The sequence below is a fragment of the Asterias rubens genome, chromosome 3 (assembly GCF_902459465.1).
Source record: "Asterias rubens chromosome 3, eAstRub1.3, whole genome shotgun sequence".
Taxonomy (NCBI): domain Eukaryota; kingdom Metazoa; phylum Echinodermata; class Asteroidea; order Forcipulatida; family Asteriidae; genus Asterias; species Asterias rubens.
In genome coordinates this window covers 7204709-7225496 of record NC_047064.1, presented here as the reverse complement: position 1 = coordinate 7225496, position 20788 = coordinate 7204709, and the positions used below count along the sequence as shown (strand labels likewise).

Genomic DNA, 20788 nt, shown 5'->3' with positions numbered 1-20788 from the left:
GTTAAACCCAGTTTAACTGGGTGGCCTATTTGCATCAGTAAGAACTGGCCAGAGGACCTACAGGAATATACTTTATTATGCAGAAGATAAAATAGAAGTCAGCAGTTCCAAAATTCTACATTAGTGTTAGACAGCCAGGGTACAATCTACATGTAGGTACCTGAAACTGCTACCCCCCCCCCCCCAGAAACCCAACAACAAATAAAACAAACAAAATGCAGTCAATAAATAATAATAACATACAACATTTTTCAAAACAAAAGCCATAAGTACTGATTTTACTATGCTAGCCAGAGGTACAGGTACAGTCGCTGGGGCTGGCCAACTTGCCTCTTTATAACAGGAACCTTGATATAAGAGAACCCACCACAAAACAGAAACTTAGACTCAAGGTTTTCAAAAGTACTCTTATAACACATGGTGTAGCCTTTAATAGACATTTCAGTCTATTTAATCACAATGATTTAATTCTTCCCAACGAATTTTTTTAGTGCACACAGGGAAAACAATTTTAACTTTTTACTTGTAATCTGTGATGAAATAAATAAATTGAATTGAATTGAATTGAATTGGGCAAACAAGTCGAAAACCAGACCACAGTAGAAAGAATATCATGCCTGTCTTTATAACCAGAGCCGTCTGTATACAAATTAAAAACCCAACTCTGAACTGAACTCACATCCAGTCGAGCTCCAGTGTCTGACTTGGCCCCTCAGTCGATGTCTCTTTCCCGACGTAAGCGTCAGGTTTGTAGTAAGACACTTCTTGTCCTCGGATGACGAAGGAAGCTGTTTCTCCATCTTCTTCCCTCGGGGGCGGATCTTCTTCCTTTGGGGGTGGGGGAGGCGACTCGGGAATCTCTTCTGGATCTTCAGCTGAGGCTAGGACAATTTCCTCAAGGACCGGATTATTGGCTTTCTCCACTTCTGTAGGAATCATTGCCATGAATTACTCGAATAAATATATAATGCTAACGAAATATTAAATATTCAATAGAGCAAATGTGACATTTAAAGAAGCTTGTAAAAAGTTAGTACAAACTGCCAAAGGGGAGCCTACATAAAACTAAAAGCTACGATCCCGGCCAAAATACTTGGGACACATGTGAGATTAAACATACCCTCCCTTATCAATATTGTTAACGCCAGCTGGAGCACAGACTGTATGCGCAATGAGAACCAACATTGAACAGGGAACGGGGGGCCCAACAATACGGCCAGGATTGCAGTAGTTCCCAGTTGTTTAATCTTTGACCGTACCTAGTAAGTGCTGTGACACAGAGTCTTCCCCATCATCATTGAACAGGTCACCGTTGAGGCTTGGACTTGGGCTGGACTGAACTTTTGGCAAGATTTGATCTGTTGGACACAAAGTACAAAACCGTGGACTGTTTATTTATTTTTTTTAAAGAAAAATGCAGTAAAAAGCACAATATGGAGTTCGGAATTACAAACCCCAGAATTTTGTAAAAGCTTGATTAAAGAAAACTTTTCCAATTTAAACATTGTTTTCATTGGTTGCTACTTTTTACTTGTATCGATCACCAGCTGTCGATCACTATGTGTGTGTGTCATTTTGTGAATTGGTAACAATCTCCACAACTGTCAGAGAGGGCGTGCATATGGCTAGCTGTAATCAATTTATTTTAAAAATAAGTCTGATTTATACACACCTCTGGAATCATTAGAGCTCTGGCTGACAATTGACTTAGTCTCCACATCAAGCTCTTGTAGGTTGGAATCACTGCGCTCAACAGTAGCTGGAGGGGAGGCTACTACTGCAAAGAGAAAAAATAATAATATAGCATTTTATATGACACAATAGTTCCCCTCCTTTGAGGGGACAGATCGAAACCTCTGAAACCCTATAAACAGGCCAACAAGACATCAAACGATTTCAAACTCTCGCACTTTTTTCATATTTTGTTATACAAGTCGCCAGACACACTGAAGGCCACTCCAAGGTGTGGGCTACAATTTTTGTTCCCCATTTTCCAGCGGCTGTTGCCACCTATACTCCTAGGGCTGAAACAGGGTTACCCTTTTTACAGCCCATATGGATGTAGGCTTGGGTATCATCAGTCCGAAGCCTGGTTGATAGAGCAGAAAGCACAACCTCCCTAATTTTACGTAGCAAGTGTCACGACCAGGATTCGAACCCACACTCTGCTGATCAAACACCAGAGCTTGATACCGGTGCCCTTAACCACCCGGCCATGACATGCTATGTACATGTAAGTGCTTTTTTTAGGTGACATAACATTTTACACTGACATTAGGATTTGTGGGTGGGGCCTGACGCAGCATTACATAAGAAATAATGACATAATCTTCCCCTTCAAACTTCAATGCTTGTGTTTGGGTCCCTAAAATCAGATTTAAATTTCAAAGAGTTCCTGAGAATGGCAGCTTTTTTGGCAAGGGTAATTTTTTCTGAACCCACAAAATGGTAGAGTAACAAAGTATACACAGGCACGATATTTGGTCCAAGAAAAGAACAAATTGAAGATTTTTCCAATATAAGAGCTGACCGGCATAAAAATAATAATGATATGGGAAACTTATAATGCGCCATGACTGTCACAGGTGACGTTCCTGGCGCAGGAACCCCAACAAAGCATACAACAAATAATTTTTATTTTTTAGATCCGTCCAAACATGCCAAAGGTAAAAAAAAAAAAAAAATGAAGGAAACAGACTAAAGTAGGAAGAATATCATGCCTGTATATAGCCAACAAGTATTAAAGGTAAACGTCTCAGTACTTTTCGCTCCCAATAATCAGCAAAAAACTATTAATATTAATTTATTTCAAGAAAAGTTACCTGGTTCCACAGGGTTCTCTTTCTTAGTTTTTGCCTCCCCTCTAACAGATGTGGTAGATTTCATCTTGTTTGTCTTGACCTCTTTGGGCTTCCTCGCTGATGGCACTACAAGGATAAAAAAAAAAAAAAAAAAAAAAAAAAAAAAAATGTGTGGGGACTTTAAAGGGAATGTATGCTTGGTAATCACTCTTAAAACAAATGGCAATAAAAACTATTGGTTAGAAGTCTACAAGAGCTTAAAATTGATAGTCTAAGGCATTTTGAGAAACTTTCAAGTTACCTTGAAGTAATATGATAATGTAAACAGATATAACTTCACTTCTAAGATCGTGTTTTCATGGATAATTATTCCTGCATGGACATATTGCTCCAGACTTACGAAGACATCTCAAAAGCACAACGACTTTTTGAAAAGAAATTTACATGTTAGTTTGATTGCATACATCTACATTAAGGGTTAAAATTATTGAACGGTTTTAGAAACCAAGAGGTTATACTTTGACTTTAAACAAACAAATTAAGGTGTACACTACCTTTTTTAGCAGCTGCAGTTCGACCAGTAGGTGTTAACTTCTTCTCCTTCTTTGCCAGAGGAGACGGTGCCAGCCGTCTGGGATTCTTCCCATAGACAGCTCTCATCTTCTTCTCATTCGGGGTAGACGGTTTACCCTTTGGCTTGATGGGCTGCTGAAGTTGAAGAGACTTCTGACTCTCCGTGTCGTCTCTGTCCAAGACAGAGCTCGTCTCCGATCCTCCTACATCTTCAAGATTCGGTTCAGCTGCATTCAAAATGTCAGTATTGTTCATCATCTCCGACGGCGCCACACTCACCGCATCGTCGTCTTTTGACGATTTGGAAGAATCACCGGCGTTTAAAACCTCATCCTTTGGATCTGATATTGCACTTGAGTTTTCCGAGCTGGGATCGTTCAGGGTGATTTCCGATCCACTGTTATTATTAATCCTCTGCTGGGCTTTCTGTAGGTACTCCTGCTCTGTAGCGTCCATTGGATCACTACCAACACCCTGTTCCAGATATTCAACGTCGGGTCTCTCGTCCAGATCAAGAGAGGCTTCTGATCGTATCGTCTTTGTATCATCATTTTCCAATTTGTTAGACGTTTCAACAACGTCAACCGATTCCGTTGGGACGGGTGTTTTGGACGCCTCCTCTTCAGGTCCATTTGAACTTTGACCTTGTTCTGTACTGGCCGTTGGTAGGTCCGATGGAACAGTGATAGGGGTGTTCCATGTTATGACTTTACCCTTCCGCTGTGCAGGCAGGCTTTTGATTGATAATGTATCTAAGAAAAACAAATGACAAACATTTTTTTTGATGGCCTCACGTTTCAACCCTAGCAGAGTCTTTCCTATAGGCTTAAGAGGAAGACTTGACCACGGTCAAAGTGTGAGGTCATTAACAATTATTCTGCATTCATAAATACCTCAGACAGTTTCGCTATTCCTAATGGTGGAGAGCGCGTCACGTGGGGGTGTTTAAATGGTAGATAATGACCAGCTAGAGCTGTTTATAACACGTTGTTTTCGGATACGTTTAGATGCATTCTACACTCACGAATGCATATCCGAAAACTGTCTCAGTCATAAAAATGCAACACATGTACAGAGCTCAGAGACGTCGGAAAAACAAATAAGTTTTACAGAGTTTCATACTTTATTACGCCTTTAAACCAAAAAGGCATTTATGATTGGCAATAAAAAAAAGAGTAGTGACTTGTTCTTAAACTGCCGTTTGAAACCTTGCACGGCCACGACCCTGGCGGTTTTAAATGGCAGTTTAAGAACTCGTCACTACCCTCTTATTCCCTTATTTATAACCATAGTTTATTTTTATGGTATATGCACTTTGCAATAGCCAATTCTTTTTTCTCAAAAACAAATTACATCTTTTAATAGTAGCGTGTCCTTTGCTTTCTATGGAATGAAAACGATAAAAATCTACTTTGGCTTCCGCTACTTTGCCTTTTTGTAAATCAAGAATAAGAGGGGAACTGCTGTTTCGGTCAAATGAGTGAAGTTGTCACTGAAGTGTACCTATCAGCCGTGTGCATCACACAACAGCAACAAGAGTCCTAAAGAATTCAACGGAAGTGCTGATGGTCCTCTCAAAAAGATAAGAGCACTCTAGTAGTGATCAATTTACATACACTCAAAAAGTTCTCAAACAAAAAAATTAACAAAACTTGTTTTGAACAAATATAAGGCTTCATCAACAAACCTTCATCCTTCTTGACTTTCTGCGCCATCTTAGCATTCACTGGACTCTCCTTGGATTTGACCTTTGACCCCGCCGATTGCTTGCTCACTGCTGCATCTTTCAGGTTGTCCTTCACTTCAGGGACGTTTCCTGAAGATGCATCTTGGGCATCTAGCAGTTTCTCCGTCGAGTTATCAACAGTTTCTTTTGATTTAGAATCTTTTCCAGGCGCATTAGTTGACTTGGGTCTTGGTTTGGTGCCTGCTTTAGGCTTGGTGTCATTCGAGGGGAGGTGTAGGGATGCCTTTGGGCTCAGGGGCTTCTTCTGGCTCAGCTGTGGCTTGTAGACTACCGAGGGAGGTTTCTTCGTTGGAGTTTTGATTTGTTCTGGGGTTAAGTTTGAACCTTTTTCAAGCAGCATAATGAACTCTGGCCAGCTAGGAAGACAGACAAACATGGGGGTTAAATGTTTTTGTTCTGTTTTGTTTCTAATTCCTTATTATTATGAAACTTTATATTTGAAACATTCATAACTCCTGAACCACACAGTAGTTGTTGTTATCATCAGCAGGGCTCCCAAGCTTCAAATAAAAACCGTAAGTTATTGGAAAAATTCTAACCCATGAACCAGTGAATTGACCTCAACAATTAACTCAATCACAATTAACTGACGTCACTCATCACGAACACCTGGTTTTCAAAAAACTGAATGTCTGGTTATTATCATTACTATTGTAGACGGCTAGCTGCCTTCCACTAGAGAGTCCAATAGACCCCTTGCATAACGTGAAATTCTACACTGATGCGCACATTTTCATGTACAAAGAACAACTATCGTCCAATCATTCGCTTCCTTTGACCTCAGTCAGGGCGCATTCTGAGCGTTTGACAACACATGCAAGGGGTCTATTGCATGTACAGATATGGCTCACATGCGCGCATCGCCTTATATGTGCACTGCACAATAAACACACAGGGGAATTTGACTCTCTATAAGTTGCAACCAAGATTTATCCTGTGTGATGAGGTGAACTTGCCACAGATAGTCCAATTACCAATTTGATACTCATTAAACTTTCCATTTGACAATCATGATTAATGACCTTCCTTCCTAAACTATCCATTTAATAAGTTGATTATAACGGGTACTTTTTATTGTCCACACGGAAATTACTCCAGGTTCACTAATCATTTTTTACCCTAATTAATGGACTGAAATGAAACAAAGCAACTTACCTAATTAACCCGTTTTTTTCATCGTCGCATCTCTTTAGCATCGTCCTCATTAGAGTAGCACCCAATGGGATATGCTGATCCAGGCAGATTCGCCGGAACTGTCAAAAAACATTGATAACACAATGTACTTAAATATAAAAGTAATTATATGGGATTGTAATTAAAAAAAATTGTTTCATTTATTAATCCTTAAGAAATCATTCATTTCTATATAATCATCATTATGGCTAATATATTTTCTTGTAAAACTGTCTGACAAAATAGCATGAAACAGAAATTTTGTTTTGTTTTAGGAGAAACGTAGACACCATGTAAGAACGGGAAACATTGGGAAATGGTCAATTTAAGTCATGACCTTTTCTAAATTCTTTCGGGTTGAGTGAAGGTGGATCAGATCTTTGTTTTAAAATAATTCATACTTTTCCCATAATATTCTACAGACAAATGAGTTCGCAGTTTAAATTTTTAAAGATTTTGCTGAAACGATTAGAAATATGGCACAATTCAATGACAGGTTTTTTTATCATTTAAATTGACTGAACAGTACCAAGAACAAAAAAAAATGCTGGAACTTTTTTAAATAGTTGAGATTTTCTTATGGTAGGAACCTAGTAAGATTGAGTAACATAAAGAAGTAAATTTACTAAATTTTTTAAAGACAAGTGGGTTGCGAATTTCTTGAAGAGAGTTAAAAAACAACAGACATAAAGCTGTTGTGGTGTGTTCTTTAGGTAATTTTGTGACTTGATTATAAGTTTATGATAACAGCTTGAAGACCAATCCATCTAAAGATAGGGGGTGCTCAGATTTCTTTCTACATGTTTCTGTATCTCTGCAGATACAGTTACAATAGACCCTTCCCATGAAATAAATTGCACATAGCGCGTGCGCACTAACGTTTTGGTTAGCAAAATGAGGGAACAACGCGTTGTTTTGTACACGGCTAATGGGTGCTTGACGCAGACGCGATTGCGCGTCTGCTTAGTGCACAACTCTATGGTGTTTGCCAACCAACAGGGTCTGTACGCATGCGTGAATGTAATTAGCATATTTCATGGGAAGGGTCCATTATTATTGTAAAAGTTCATAAGATCCTTAGACAAAGACCTTATCACAGCGTGTTTATCTTCGTCAACATGTTCATGAGGAGTGCTAATAAAATACTGGTATATTGACACAGTCAAAGGGGCCACATATCTATGTCCATACAGATACAGAAATTTATTCTAAAATATTTTAACACCCTTATTTATAAATGGACTGGTCTTCAAAGCTGTTATAATAAACTTTATAGACTCTTCCATCAGTAAAAAAAAGGGGGGTTTAAGTTTTTATTTCAAGATTAATAAGTTTATAGTTTCTTGAAATACCACTGGTTATAAATGGTGCACATTTCAAAAAATTTATTTGTTTTTAAAAATAGGTGTGTTCATGGATTTTATTTTGACAAGAGAAAACTAATATGGGCCAAAATCATAAACAAACCCAATTTGTAAATGGAATAGGTCCAGCTGTTGTATTGAGTACTTGCAATAACTTTACAAAGACTTTTCCATTCTTCAAAATGGGGGTGTTTTGAAATGATACTTGGTCTTTGCAGTTAATAAACTGCGTTTCTATTTACAGAGGAAGGGAAATGTCAAATTCAATTTTGGTTCTCATTTTCCAATAGACAAGGTCCTCAGGTGAGTGGGAGAAAACAATAACAAGCCTACAATTATATTTATCGTCACTTTAAAGTGGTGTAAATTGCCATTGTATTTGATTCCCTTTGGGGGCAAAATTTGTTAACATCCAAAACATCTGATGACATCATTCAGAGTATAATCAAGGTGATATCTGGACAGTTCCATTTCAGAAAGCGGAGCCGCCGAGTGGAATGGAACAGTCCAGATATTTTTGAGTGTTTGTAGCTATGTTACACTCATATTTTATTCTGCCATATTGTACAAATAAAATCCATCCTCTTTTGTGTTGTATACCTCACACATGTACATGTAGATGCTCGACACGTGATATTTATCATATAATTTAATAATTTATTTAAAAAAAATAAATGATGCAATTTGTACAATTTAGAAATTATTTCAATGACAAGGTAATGAAGAGATGATAGATGCATAGCCAGAGATGATTAAAACCAGTTGGCTAGACACATTCAGCATTCATAACCATGATGCCTAATGGCACGTAAGCTTTTATGTCGGCTCATAATGCTGGCTCAAATATGTTGGCAATAAATAAATACAAATCTTATTGTAACATCTATTAGTACGCAGAAAGGATAGCTGTGGAGTACCAAGCGTCCCATATTTATCTACACAGGACTTCTATGCTCATCAATATAGAGCTCCTGAATTAATCAATATAGGACTCCTACATTTTTCAATATAGGTTTCCTATATTTATCACTGTAAGACTCCCATATTCAATTTTGGAGTGTCGAAACAGAACAGAAGGTTAAATAAAGTCTGATATGTAACTGTTGAACTCTAATCAATTGAAAAGGATCCATAAGAGCGGTAGATACAAAAAAATTAAAAAAATAAATAAAAAAGGAAAAATCTACAGCAATTTTCACATACCATTTTTCTTGGTAGTTGGCCATGTCTTGAGATGTCCCTCATCTGACAAACTGCTCTCATCTCTTCCAGATCGTACTCGCTGCTCGTCTTCAGCGCTTTACTGATGCTCGCCACCAATGCTATATCAGCAGCATCGAGCTGCTGAATCGGCTGAGGTGTCGTCTGTTTGTTCTGATTGATTGCTTGGATGCTGTCTCTACCTATATAATAATAAGGGAATCAATGTGCGGTGAAGAGGTTTTCAACTAGTGGTTTAAACCCGCGGCGAGGCCTGGTTCTTGACAATTTTACCGAGACGAAGTCGAGGTAAATTATCAAGAACCAGGCCTCGGCGGGTTTAAACCACTAGTTGAAAACCGATTCAACCCACTTTGATTCCCATTCATAAATACCTTTTTGGTCAAAAAACATCAACACTTTTGGGTAAAAAGGTAAAATAAATGCAAAAATTATAACTGTTCAATGATTTCTTTCAACCCAACACCCCTCCAGCTATGAAATGGTAAGGCCCTCGGGTAAACAACTCCTTATAAGGAGATGCTGTGCGCGAATCGCGTGATGTTGCACAACTGTTTCAGCCGTTGCTCTCGACCAATAGGAATGAAGAAACTGTCTTTTAATCACAGGTGCAAGCTCGTCGTGTCACGCCCATGTTTCAACACTTTTTACTGGTGTTATATCATCCGTTCAAACAACCCCTCGTGATGCCCTCTCAACCAATCAGAATGGATAAACTGTCTTAGGTTTTTATGAATAATAAATAATAATGAGAGTGGCTTCTTATATAGAGCTCATATCCATCACTCAGTGACGCTTTAGGCGCTTCAATATTCAGGACTCTCACAAAAGCGAACTTAATCGCTGTACTAGCCAAGAACCCCATGGAGAGAAGAAAAAGAAGGAGTCAAGTTTTCCCCTCAAATATAATCCCTGCCTGGGCAAGCAAGAGATTTCATGAAGCGTACGATTACAGAGAACACACATGTACAGGGCCCAATTTCATAGAGCTGCTAAGCACACAAATTTGCTTAGCATAACATTTTTCCCTTGATAAAACAGGATTACCCACCAAATTTCCATGTGTTACATATTGCTTGTTACAGGTTATTCAGCTGTTGTTTGCTTATCCTGAAAATCACGTCGAAATTTGGTTGGTAATCCTGTTTTTATCAATGCAAAAATTTCAGCAAATTTGTGTGCTTTAATTAGCAGCTCAATGAAATTGGGCCCTAGGCAGTCAGTTTGGTGTAGTGGTGTCTTCTCGCCTTCCACCTCCTGGACCTCGGTTCTAACCCCACTATGTGGAATGGGTGTTCAGTCCCTATTTGATTGCGTGGGTTTTCCCTGGAATAATTCCCTAGGGTTTTGCTCCCGCATCTAAAACTGCAATTTAGTAACTGCCTTCTCTCTTCTCGTTTGAATCTAATAATATAATATCCTAATCCAAACTAACCTGTCTTGGACTGGGCCTCCACCATGTACGTCCACAGCCCTTCATAATCCACCCCGTGCGCCGTCTCAAACTTCCGGATGATCATCTGGTAAGTCCGGTTGGAGATCCTGACATTGTGCTCGCCAAGCACAACAAGGATATCCTTCGTTGAGACTCGGTTGTCAGTGTTGCCCAGCCGTCTGAAACTGATCCTGATGGCGCGGAGTCGCTGGCGACTCACGTCTTTCAGCGGGGCGCTCAGAGACTCGCGTAACTCCTTGTCGATGTCGATCCCGTCTATCTCGGGAAGTATTGTGTATCTATCACTGGTGCCTGCTCAAAATTTGAATGAGGAATAGACAAAGAAAAACAAATGATGTCATACAGAACTAGAGAGACATAGTTTTTGTAAAATTAAGTCCCGGGGGGGGGGGGGGGGGACTTAATTTTAAGCTTGAGCATACAAAGCTTAATTTTACACACTGGTTCGTAAGATATGACATGACTTTTTAATAACAATGGAGAAAAAGCCTTGAAAAAAATATATTGAAAGGAAACAAAGTACACAAATAAAAGAGTTTAAAAAACTCTTTATCTACAGTATATATGAACAGAATAAAACAAAATAAGACATTCTATAAGAAGCAGGAACCCTTAAGAAGCAAGAAACTGCATATAATTCATTCCAATTCTTTTTTTTCACCCTCCTAACACTGAACAGCCCTGTACTTGAAAGTGGGCTGCGAGACAAGCTACTCATTTCTGTTCAAGAACATCCTGTTTGAAAAAATCATATTCTTAAAATTTACTGAAAAATGTAGGTGTTCATTTTGAAAATTAACTTAAAAATAAATATCATGCCTGCTTTAAGATGATGTCCTTCGAATTCTTTGCCATCTTCTGCTCCAAGATCCTTAACGCAGAGCAAAATGGTATTTTTAAGGCTTTGGCAATCTCCTAAATTCTATTCCTCCCATAAAGAGAATGCCGATCAAAATGTCAAGTTGATTCAAGGTTCAGATTCAATGCAATAAACAATTCCATTTGGATTGTGCTGCTGCTAATCTCATCGACTTTATTGAGTTTTACCCAAATATAATCTGGGTGAGATCTTCGCTAGGGAGAAGTCATTGACAAAGAAAGAAGGGCAAGGACAACAATGGACCTATTTTATCTGGCTGGCATTATCTATGGCATGCTTCCCCAAGCTCAACTACAATTATGAAGGTGCAGTTATGTTAATGGAAATAAAAGGGCAGACAATTATTCTCCTTTAGTCTTGGTTAAGCTGTATGGACTTTAGAAAAAATCATTATATGTATAGGTTTTCTCGGCCAATTTCGGAAAAAGAGCAGCCAATTTAACCAACAATGCGCAAAATCGAATGCTACTCTATTTCGTTTTATGATTAGTCAAATGTATTGTTGCGCCATTCGATAAAACAAAATAATCATTCAATTTAACAATTCATTAAAGTAGCATTCAAATTCGCAGACACTTCTTGAGGCGTGTGTGTCTCGAAAAAGAATGACGATACACTAAATTGAACATAGTGCTAAAGGAATTTGACTCGACTCAAAACGAAATTGAATGGCCGAGTTCTGAATTTGAAACGCAGTAACAACCGGAGAGGCAAAACAGCTTTAATTCGAACGCATGAAAATGAAATTGGCTGCTCATTTACCGAATTTGACCGAGAAAACCTATATTAAAAAAGAAAAAATAATAATACAAAAATATAGCAAATCCTTCTTTCCTCAAAACAAGCTTCAGACACTATTGTATCATCCTGGGACAGTAATACAATTTAGATGAAAATATTAAATCACAAAGGAAACTGGCTAGGTAAATTTTAAATGATTTGGGGATTAGTGACATTTAGCAAAGCAAAAAATCCCTAGAGCAGGATTTGAACCAACGATCTCCAGATTAACGTGTCAGCACTCTACCAACTGAGCTATCTAGCCAAAACAAAGATATTGAGAGACAGCTGAAATAGGGATAGATAGTTCAGTTGGTAGAGCACAGGCCCGTTAGTCCAGAGGTCATTGGTTCAAAGGTTTTTTTGTTCAACCCAAAATCATTTAAAATGTTCCCCTTAACTAATTGATGTCCTTTTTATATCATTAGAAAAAAAAATCCTGAAGCTACTCTACATTATGTTAAACAAAGAACAAATTTATCTGTTGGTTCAAATCCCACTCTAGTAATTTGATAGAAAAAAGAGATAACTCTTACCGAAGTCGGCGGTTGATAGTGGAGCTCTTTTCCTGATGCTGTGATTGAGACCACTGCTACCAATCGCAGGCAACTGATTCCCGCCTTTTCGCTCCTGAAATAAGTAATTTGAAGCCATTAACGTTGTTTTATCCACAGTTTCACTACAAGGCAGTACCACATTAGCAGTATCCAGCTACAGAGTCCAGCATTCTCCTGAAGACAATCAGAGCATACTGATCGAAACGTTGGGTCGTTAACCACTGGTTCTTTTCGGAACCAATAAATACTCAAAAGAGATATTCACATGATGTTACCGCAAACCTCTCCTATGAAGACGATCAGAGCAAACTGACCAAAAAGTTGAGACGTTATTCATCGGTTCTTTTCAGCACCAACCAACAATACTCAAACAGATCTATTAACATCCATGGTGTTACCGCAAACCTCTCTTACATTCTAGTTATTATACCTCCACCATGCAAAGTTTAAAATCCTACTAAATAATAATAATATCCAGCCTGCTGGGTGTTCAAAGCGCAGAAGCTATGATGAAACTATTTGGCTACTATAATTTGGAACTTATAGCAGAAAACTTATGTATGCATTCTACAAGCACACTGTTCCGCTGTCTGGGCTTCAACCCCTTTTCAACAGACAAGCCTAAATTACTACATGATGCATCTGTGATAGGCCTTCGTAAAATATTTATCTCTGTTCTTGTTTTATCAAATTGCCTAGCAACGCTGAAACAGTAGGCTTTTTAAGTGTTTGATAATTTACAATATGTACTTTATTGTTAAGTCTACTGCATGATACAAAGTGGCTGCTGTACTGTGTCCGTCAATCGGCATCATAGCCATCATGACTGATTACTTTCCGAAATTAAAAACAAATCTTCAATTTGAATAATTCAAACAGGAGTTCAATATTAACATTTTATTACAATTTGTCTTATACCAATATTGACTTTACTGCACTCCTTTTTTAACTTTTAATTATTTTTTACTTTTCGATGCATGTTTGCCACAAACAAGCCACTCTAAAGCCACTCAACTCCTATTAAACATTCGCTGCGGAAACAGTATGGTGACGACAAAATCCACTTTGCGTTCTTATTTGCAGGAAGAATGAACCGTAAGGGACTACAAACAACAAGGGAACATTTAAGACGAGCTGAAGGTAGCAATTTATACTCCTTTTAAAGCAGTCTAGACTGTAGATAGGATGGACAAGGCAAGGAATTCCAGCGAGATGCAGTACGTGAAATAAAGCTGTTTCAGTGGCTCTTTGTTCAACATCTCAGCAAAGCCATGGGTAAGATTACCATACAAAAGCCCCAACTCGACACGAGAACCTTTTACTATAAAATTGTAGTCTAGGGTAGTCCATGTTCAGCCTGTATAGCCACGTTTGTAAAGAGAAAGAACTGATCTTATAAAGGGTAGTAAACAACTGTAATGCAATTCTTTTTCACAGCTTCATACAAGTTAACCCTAAACATGGTTAAATATTTCTATTTATTCTCAAACGAAAAATATAAACCCAGCTGGCCAAGATCGCCATCATTCCTGATAAATAAAACTACAAAGTCATTTTATCAGAAATTAAAGCATACTATGGGCAGGCATTAACCCTCTCCCTCCCTAGCATAAGGTTTGTACGCTTGTGAAAATGTTATTAATTGTGAACGGCACCTTACTAGGATGACCCAGAACCTCCCCTTACAAAACTTTTTTGTTAAGGAAGGTCACACAATGAAACAGTTTGTAATTATGGTGAATTGAAAAGAGACTTTGTTCGCTTTTTCTCTTGTAAGAATTTAATGTTTTACATTAAAGCGATGTCAAATTATAAACCTTATATTCCCTTTTTATATGTTTAGTTATTTTTTCCAATATTGGTAACAACAAACACAGTATCAAATGTAATTTAGGCATATATACATGCTATAGCATCAATTGAAACATAACATAGTTAAAGATACTTTGTTAAGTTACTACCAGAAGTCAAAGTGTTGATTTCATATTCACTACATTTGAGACCGAGAACAAAACAGAAAAGGAAACACTAAAGGTATCCATAAGGGAATTCTAAATACTGGAGTGCTCCACAAGGAATTGTGTGTACAAAGTCTATGGGAGGTTCTTAAAGGAACACGTTGCCCTGGATCGGTCGAGTTGGTCTTTGAAAAGCGCTTATAACCTTTTGTTATAAAATGCATATGGTTAGAAAGATGTTGTAAAAATAGAATACAATGATCCACACAAACTTGTGTGGATCATTGTATCTACTTTTAAAACATCTTTCCAATCATTATGCATTTTATAACAAATGGTTACAAACGCTTTTTATAGATCATCTCGTCTGATCCAAGGCAACGTGTTCCTTTAACTACAAGGACATAGAAAATAATAATAATAATAATAAGCCATTTGTAAAGCGCCTAATGCAAAAAGCCTCTAAGCGCAAAAGATGTCTCCACAATGATGCAAACAAATAGAATGTGTGCTCATCCTTTCAGTTGTGTACAAAAAACAACACTGAGTCACAGTTTTTGTTGGCATTTCCCACAGCAGCAAAATCAATGACTGCATGGACGCTTGAAAAAGGGCGCAAACATATCAATACGTCTGAAATATTAACGTTTTTTTTAAAAACCCATCGCCATTAAGTGCAGTGCACTTTTGCTCCGAGCAACTCCAAAGCCCCAAACCCTCAACAAGGAACTTACGAACCAAGTTAATTAATCACCTATTTGATATTCCTCTATTCTGAAAATGTAAAAATAAAATCCATGCGGCTTCGGGACACGACAAGTGTAATAAAATTCAATTAATATTTTTGGAGAGCATCGTGCATTCTGTGGCAGTAAGTAGTTGATAAATCATCAAGGGGACCCTACTTCATAGGCAGGTGGATCGTGGCGTTCCATAGCGAGAGGGAAAGAGGGGGGAGAAAGGTTGCAACGACAAAAAGAAAAAAAAGTCAGAAATTATAGTTCACCATGCCCTTTGGCAAAGGTTTACTAATTATTGCCACAGGCAAAAATGCAAACAAAATCGACTCAAAGTACAGTTCTGGTCTGGGACAACATCATCGTTATGTTTGAGCTCAAATTAATTTTGGTTTGTAGAAGGCATTAAATGTTGAGGCGATACATCAGTCAAAATGCCATGTGTCATTTTGCATTGTCTGCAACTGGCACTCTGCTGATCTCAGCTATTTTCTGCTTTAAAATGGAATTAAATTAAGCCCAATTCATCAATATGTGGACAGATATTCAAAGCACCAAACATAATTATTTTGTTTTTCTTAAAAACTTCAAGTAAAACTAGAAACAATCACTATAAAAAACAAAATAGCGGCAGAGGAGACTTTTCCCTTTTTACCCCTTTATAACCAATGTGTGATAATAACACATATCAAATTACAAGTAAGAGAGTAGTACCAAACTCAACTACTTTGTGATATTCCAACAGCTCCCCCCCCCCCCCACCCACCACTGAACTGGACCAGAACTGCAAGGGGGAAAAAACATGAATGGCATCTACATGAGCCAGGTTACATCCTCCACTAAATGAACACAGCCTACAAGATCTTGAATGATGATGATGAAATACATTTTAGACGGAAAGTGTGAGCCTTACCTCGGCAAACTCTGACCAATTGACTCCAGAATTCATGCTGACGTGTCCCGGTGCAGCCATGCGATCATAGCGAGATCCAGTCGTCTGCGCCTGACGCTGCTGTTTGGAGCGCATGCTCATCATCTTGAAGAGATTTTAGAGTTAAACCTGAGGATGGATGGAAGGAGAAAGGGAAGAAATTAAAATCAAAGTATTAATGAATTGAAAGAGAATAACACTACAATAATTGAGAACTGAGAGAGGTTTGCAGTAACACCATGTAAAATAATCTCTTTTTGAGTAGTGGTGGTTCTGAAAAGAACCTGTGGTTCACGAATCAAACAATAACGCTTCAATCAGTAAGCTCTGATCATCTTAAATATTATACACATAATGAATGTTTATGAGTGCAATGGTGCGGGTATGTTCATGAGTTGAAAGATGGAATGTTCTATTCAATGAGGCGGAGCCGAGTTGAATGGAACATTCCAGCTTTCAACGAATGAACATATTCGCACCATTGCACGAAAGAAAAACATTCATTATTTGTTTTATATAACATCCAAGTAAATCTTTGTCATTTTGATTGAAAGATACAACTTTCAAAACAAACAAAGCGTAGGCCTACAATTTTTAATTGTAGAAGCCGAATGCTAGTAGTTTTACTAATATGCCTTGCAGTAACACTGCTGCGTTACCAAAGACGGGCACACGCAGTGATGTTATTTCTCAGCTTTTTCGTACCATCCGAAAAGTACCATTGCACGCTGGCAGCGTGCAATGGTACTTTTCGGATGGAACGAAAAAGCACGGTGAGTGACTCAGCGTGCAATGGTACTTTTATTTGCTATCACGTGACGGACAATCCTCCAATCAAATGGCAAGGATCTGCGTGGGTGTTATATAAAAATATTTATTGCATTGTAGCCTCTCACCAAAACAAAGCAACGTGTGATATCAACAAAAAATTGATACCAGTTAATCAACAATAATGAAACCACATTGCGCATCAAACCATGGAGGTGAAATTCATACCTGCTAGATCAAGGTTACCATACACAACAAAATTTCCTGCCTGTACATGTATCCGACCAGGCCGGGTTCCTCAGTTATTTCCTTTATAGTGTTTTTTTCATATTTGTATTCTTCTTAAAGCTATGTATTGCTTGTTCTTGTAGATCTTTTTATTTTCAATTTCTTAATGTGATTTTTAATTTTTGCTGGCAAATAAAATGAAATGAAAAAAAAAAAAAAAAATCGGATTATATTTCACAGTGCTGTCTTGAGCAGTCAAGTGAGCATCTTCAGATCCATATCTCATAGCAACCATTTTGTTTACTCGCAGTAAATTGAACCAAACTGAAGACTTTTTTGGAAATTGGTCAGGCGACTTTTTGGTTACATGTTCATGAGCCCAGACTCATGCAAAGAACATGATGATGATGACAGCAGCGCAGTAACAGTCAACAGTCACATCCAAATCAAGCATCTATACAAGCTAAGGTGGTTAGCAGTGGTGATAACAGAACGTAACAATTATAATTTATAAGGCGATACTCCTTCAAGATCATAGCGCACTAGAAAGAAATTAACTTGGAAAAAAGTGAGTCTTAAAGGGAAGGTACACGTTTGGTAATTACCCAAAATGACTTGGTAACAAGCATTGGAGAGCTGTTGATAGTATACAAAATTGTGAGAAACGGCTCCCTCTGAAATAGCATAGATTTTGAAATAGAGGTAATTTCTCACTAAAATAATAAAAGACTTCTAGACTTCTAGAAGTCTTTTATTCCTATCTGAAAGCACACAAATTCGTCCAACAAGGGTGTTTTTTCTTTCATCATTTTCTCCCAACTCCTATGACCAATTTAGCTCAAATTTTCACAGGCTTGTAATTGTATGCTTGTATTGCGATACACCAAGTCTTTGACAATTACCAAATGTGTACCTTCCCTTTAAGGACCTTACAAAAAGCAGATAGAGTATGAGATTCCCTTATGACAATAGGGAGAATGTTCCAAATCATTGGCCCAGCCACACTGGAATAAGCCATACTACATGTACATCTGCAGCACTTAGCAACAGTAATAAAATTGTAGAATTTAAGCCTTACTTCAGCTACATGGTTGTCTTTGGTAGTTAGCAGCAGAACTTTGAAAAGTAGGCCTTTTTAGAGAAGTCATCCGCCTGTCAGTGTCACTGCCAAAACTGCCAATTTTTCAGACACTGCTAAAATGGAGAGATTGTTCCACTTTGATAAACAAAACCCAAGTTTGTTTGCACACTCCATCAAAATACTCCATAACCAATCGACATATAAATCCTCATTACAAAACTTTACACATTTAATGCATCTCTCTTAAAAACCACAGAACATGCAACTGCAGTGAAGTCATACAGCAACTAATTTCCTTTTATAGATGACAATCTCTGAAGTGGATTTTGATTTAGATACCATTAATATTTCCATCCTCCAGGTATCAACACCATAAAACACTTTTTTGTATCCCACCACTGACCGTCTCTCTCAAAATAAGCAAAAGCCTAACTCCCATGAATGATCGATTTCATTTCCTGGCCATCAAAGTGTCTCCAAACAAAATCTAAATAAAGAAAGCCTCTACTTTTTAATTATAATTAAATCCTCTTTCCCGGTACCCATTCACATGGTAACAGAGTTGTTTGTTTAGGTTCACACCACGGGGAAGTCGTCCGCCACGCAGGGATGACTTCTCCACAAAAGCCTCCTCGAGCAAACTCAGGCTCCGGCTCATTATTTCTTAAGCCTCGTTTCATCCTGTTTGATTTACCAGGAAATACAAACCCAGGAGATTGTTTGGACAGGTTGTCTTAATGAGAGGGAGACTGTATTATGATCAAACAAGATTGCGTGTGCTCCATAATTGTATCCGTAGCAACCACATCCCCCCCCCTCGGTTGTTATGGATGCACGTTATTGACACCACTTACAAAAAAAATCCCTTTAATTAAAATTAATAATTAATTCTGTACAGAGCTTCTCTCTTAAAAACTTGCTAAGCACTGAATCTTTTTAGCTTAGCAGAAACACCTGACCGATCTATTTAATAATCAACCATTGTATGGAGGACCCCATGATTCCATAACAAACAACAGAGGAATGTAAACTGTGGCCAAGAATAACTGCAAATATATCTTAACTGCTAAGAAAAGTGTGACGTCTAATCACTATGGGAATCAATCAATCAGAGGGAATTTATATACACTGAAATCAACCAAAGTTGTTCAAAGGTGTTCAAGACAGTTGGATTAAACTAATTTTGATACACTTGTTGGAATAAAATAAAATTTAGGAGTTTCTTGAAAATGTAAATAGTGTTAGCATCCTTGATGTGGTTAGGGAGAGTGTTCCATTCTTTGGGTCCAAAACAGGAGAGTGAGCGATCTGCAAATGACACAGCATGGGCTCTGGGCACGATAAACTGATGGGAAGATGTGGATACCAACCTGTGGAGTAACAACAGGCCTGTGGTAACAGGATGGGTCTATTGATGCCCCCTCCCTACCCCTCCTCCTCTCGCCCAAAGAAAACAGTCAGGTCCAGATCTTTTATTTTACAAATTTTAGGCAAATTCTGCCCAACGCACACCTTGATCAAAGAGAAAAAATTGTAAATTTGTTTTCACTCCGTTGTTGCTTCTTTAATTGTTATTTATTTATTAAAAATAATTCTGGTAATGAAACCAAGGGCCTCAATCATAACCTACATGTATCTTTTTAAAAACAGGTACGCATGCTTTGACATTAACAAGTGGATTGGCATGAGATAAGCCTAATCTTTGGAAATAAACATCACTGCATCAAACCTTTTAACAGTGGTCAAGGTTTTCCTATTTGGGTATTCGCTACAACAAACACACCTTTAACAAAAACACAGCTGTCTTTAACTGAGTCAGGGTGATTAATTTCTAGACCTTCGAAGTTGCAAGAGAATAGTGAAAGAAAAAACACCCTTGTTGCACACATTTGTGTGCTTCTAGATGCATACTGAGTGAGAAATTAGTAACCGCTTTCTCAAAAACTATGTTACTTCAGAGGGAGGTGTTTCCCACAATGTTTTACACTATCAACAGCTCTCCATTGCTTGTTACCAAGTAGGTTTTTATGCTAACCATTTTTTTGAGTAATTACCGAGTGTCCAGTTCCTTTAACAAAACACTGCTGTCTTTAAGTGAGTCAGGGTGATTAAATTAAAGATTTTTAAGAGGGTTCATGGGGGCTCACTTAGTATCAAGTACCAAAAAGATAAACATCCCCAATCTTGGAACTTAACAATGCCAGAGTATTTATAAATCCATCTGTGAAATATCTTGTTTCCCAACAAAGGCCCAATATGTCAAATATTGATATCTTGTGTTTTACAAAACAAGTTTTTCATTGTGTTCTTTTTTTCTGTTGTTGTTAGGCAATTTTGTTTGTTCTTTGACTTTTAAATGATCATCTTGTGTGTTTTTTTTTTTCTGTGCCTACCTTGCCTCAATCCTTGCTTTTCTTGGATCTGGGAGACATACGCCTTTTGGCGACAGTTAATTTTTTTTTACTTTTAGGCTCTCCTGTGCATCCACTGTTGTTTAACTTAAGTTTCTTAAAGACACTGGACTCTATTGGTA

The 20788-nt window shown here is 37.9% G+C and overlaps 1 protein-coding gene across 1 annotated transcript in view; it reads right to left on the bottom strand.

Annotated features, from left to right (window-relative positions):
* Positions 1-20788, bottom strand: part of LOC117287922 (echinoderm microtubule-associated protein-like 4) — a 58870-nt gene that overhangs the window by 14681 nt on the left and 23401 nt on the right. Inside the window, exons 4-14 of the mRNA XM_033768554.1 lie at positions 16161-16307; positions 12532-12625; positions 10315-10626; positions 8862-9061; positions 6277-6374; positions 5062-5477; positions 3356-4126; positions 2823-2927; positions 1673-1777; positions 1260-1358; positions 680-926 (exon numbers count right to left, since the gene is read on the bottom strand). Coding sequence (XP_033624445.1) covers positions 680-926; positions 1260-1358; positions 1673-1777; positions 2823-2927; positions 3356-4126; positions 5062-5477; positions 6277-6374; positions 8862-9061; positions 10315-10626; positions 12532-12625; positions 16161-16283 — 2570 coding nt within the window. The 5' untranslated portion in view covers positions 16284-16307. The remainder of the gene's footprint in view (positions 1-679; positions 927-1259; positions 1359-1672; positions 1778-2822; positions 2928-3355; positions 4127-5061; positions 5478-6276; positions 6375-8861; positions 9062-10314; positions 10627-12531; positions 12626-16160; positions 16308-20788) is intronic.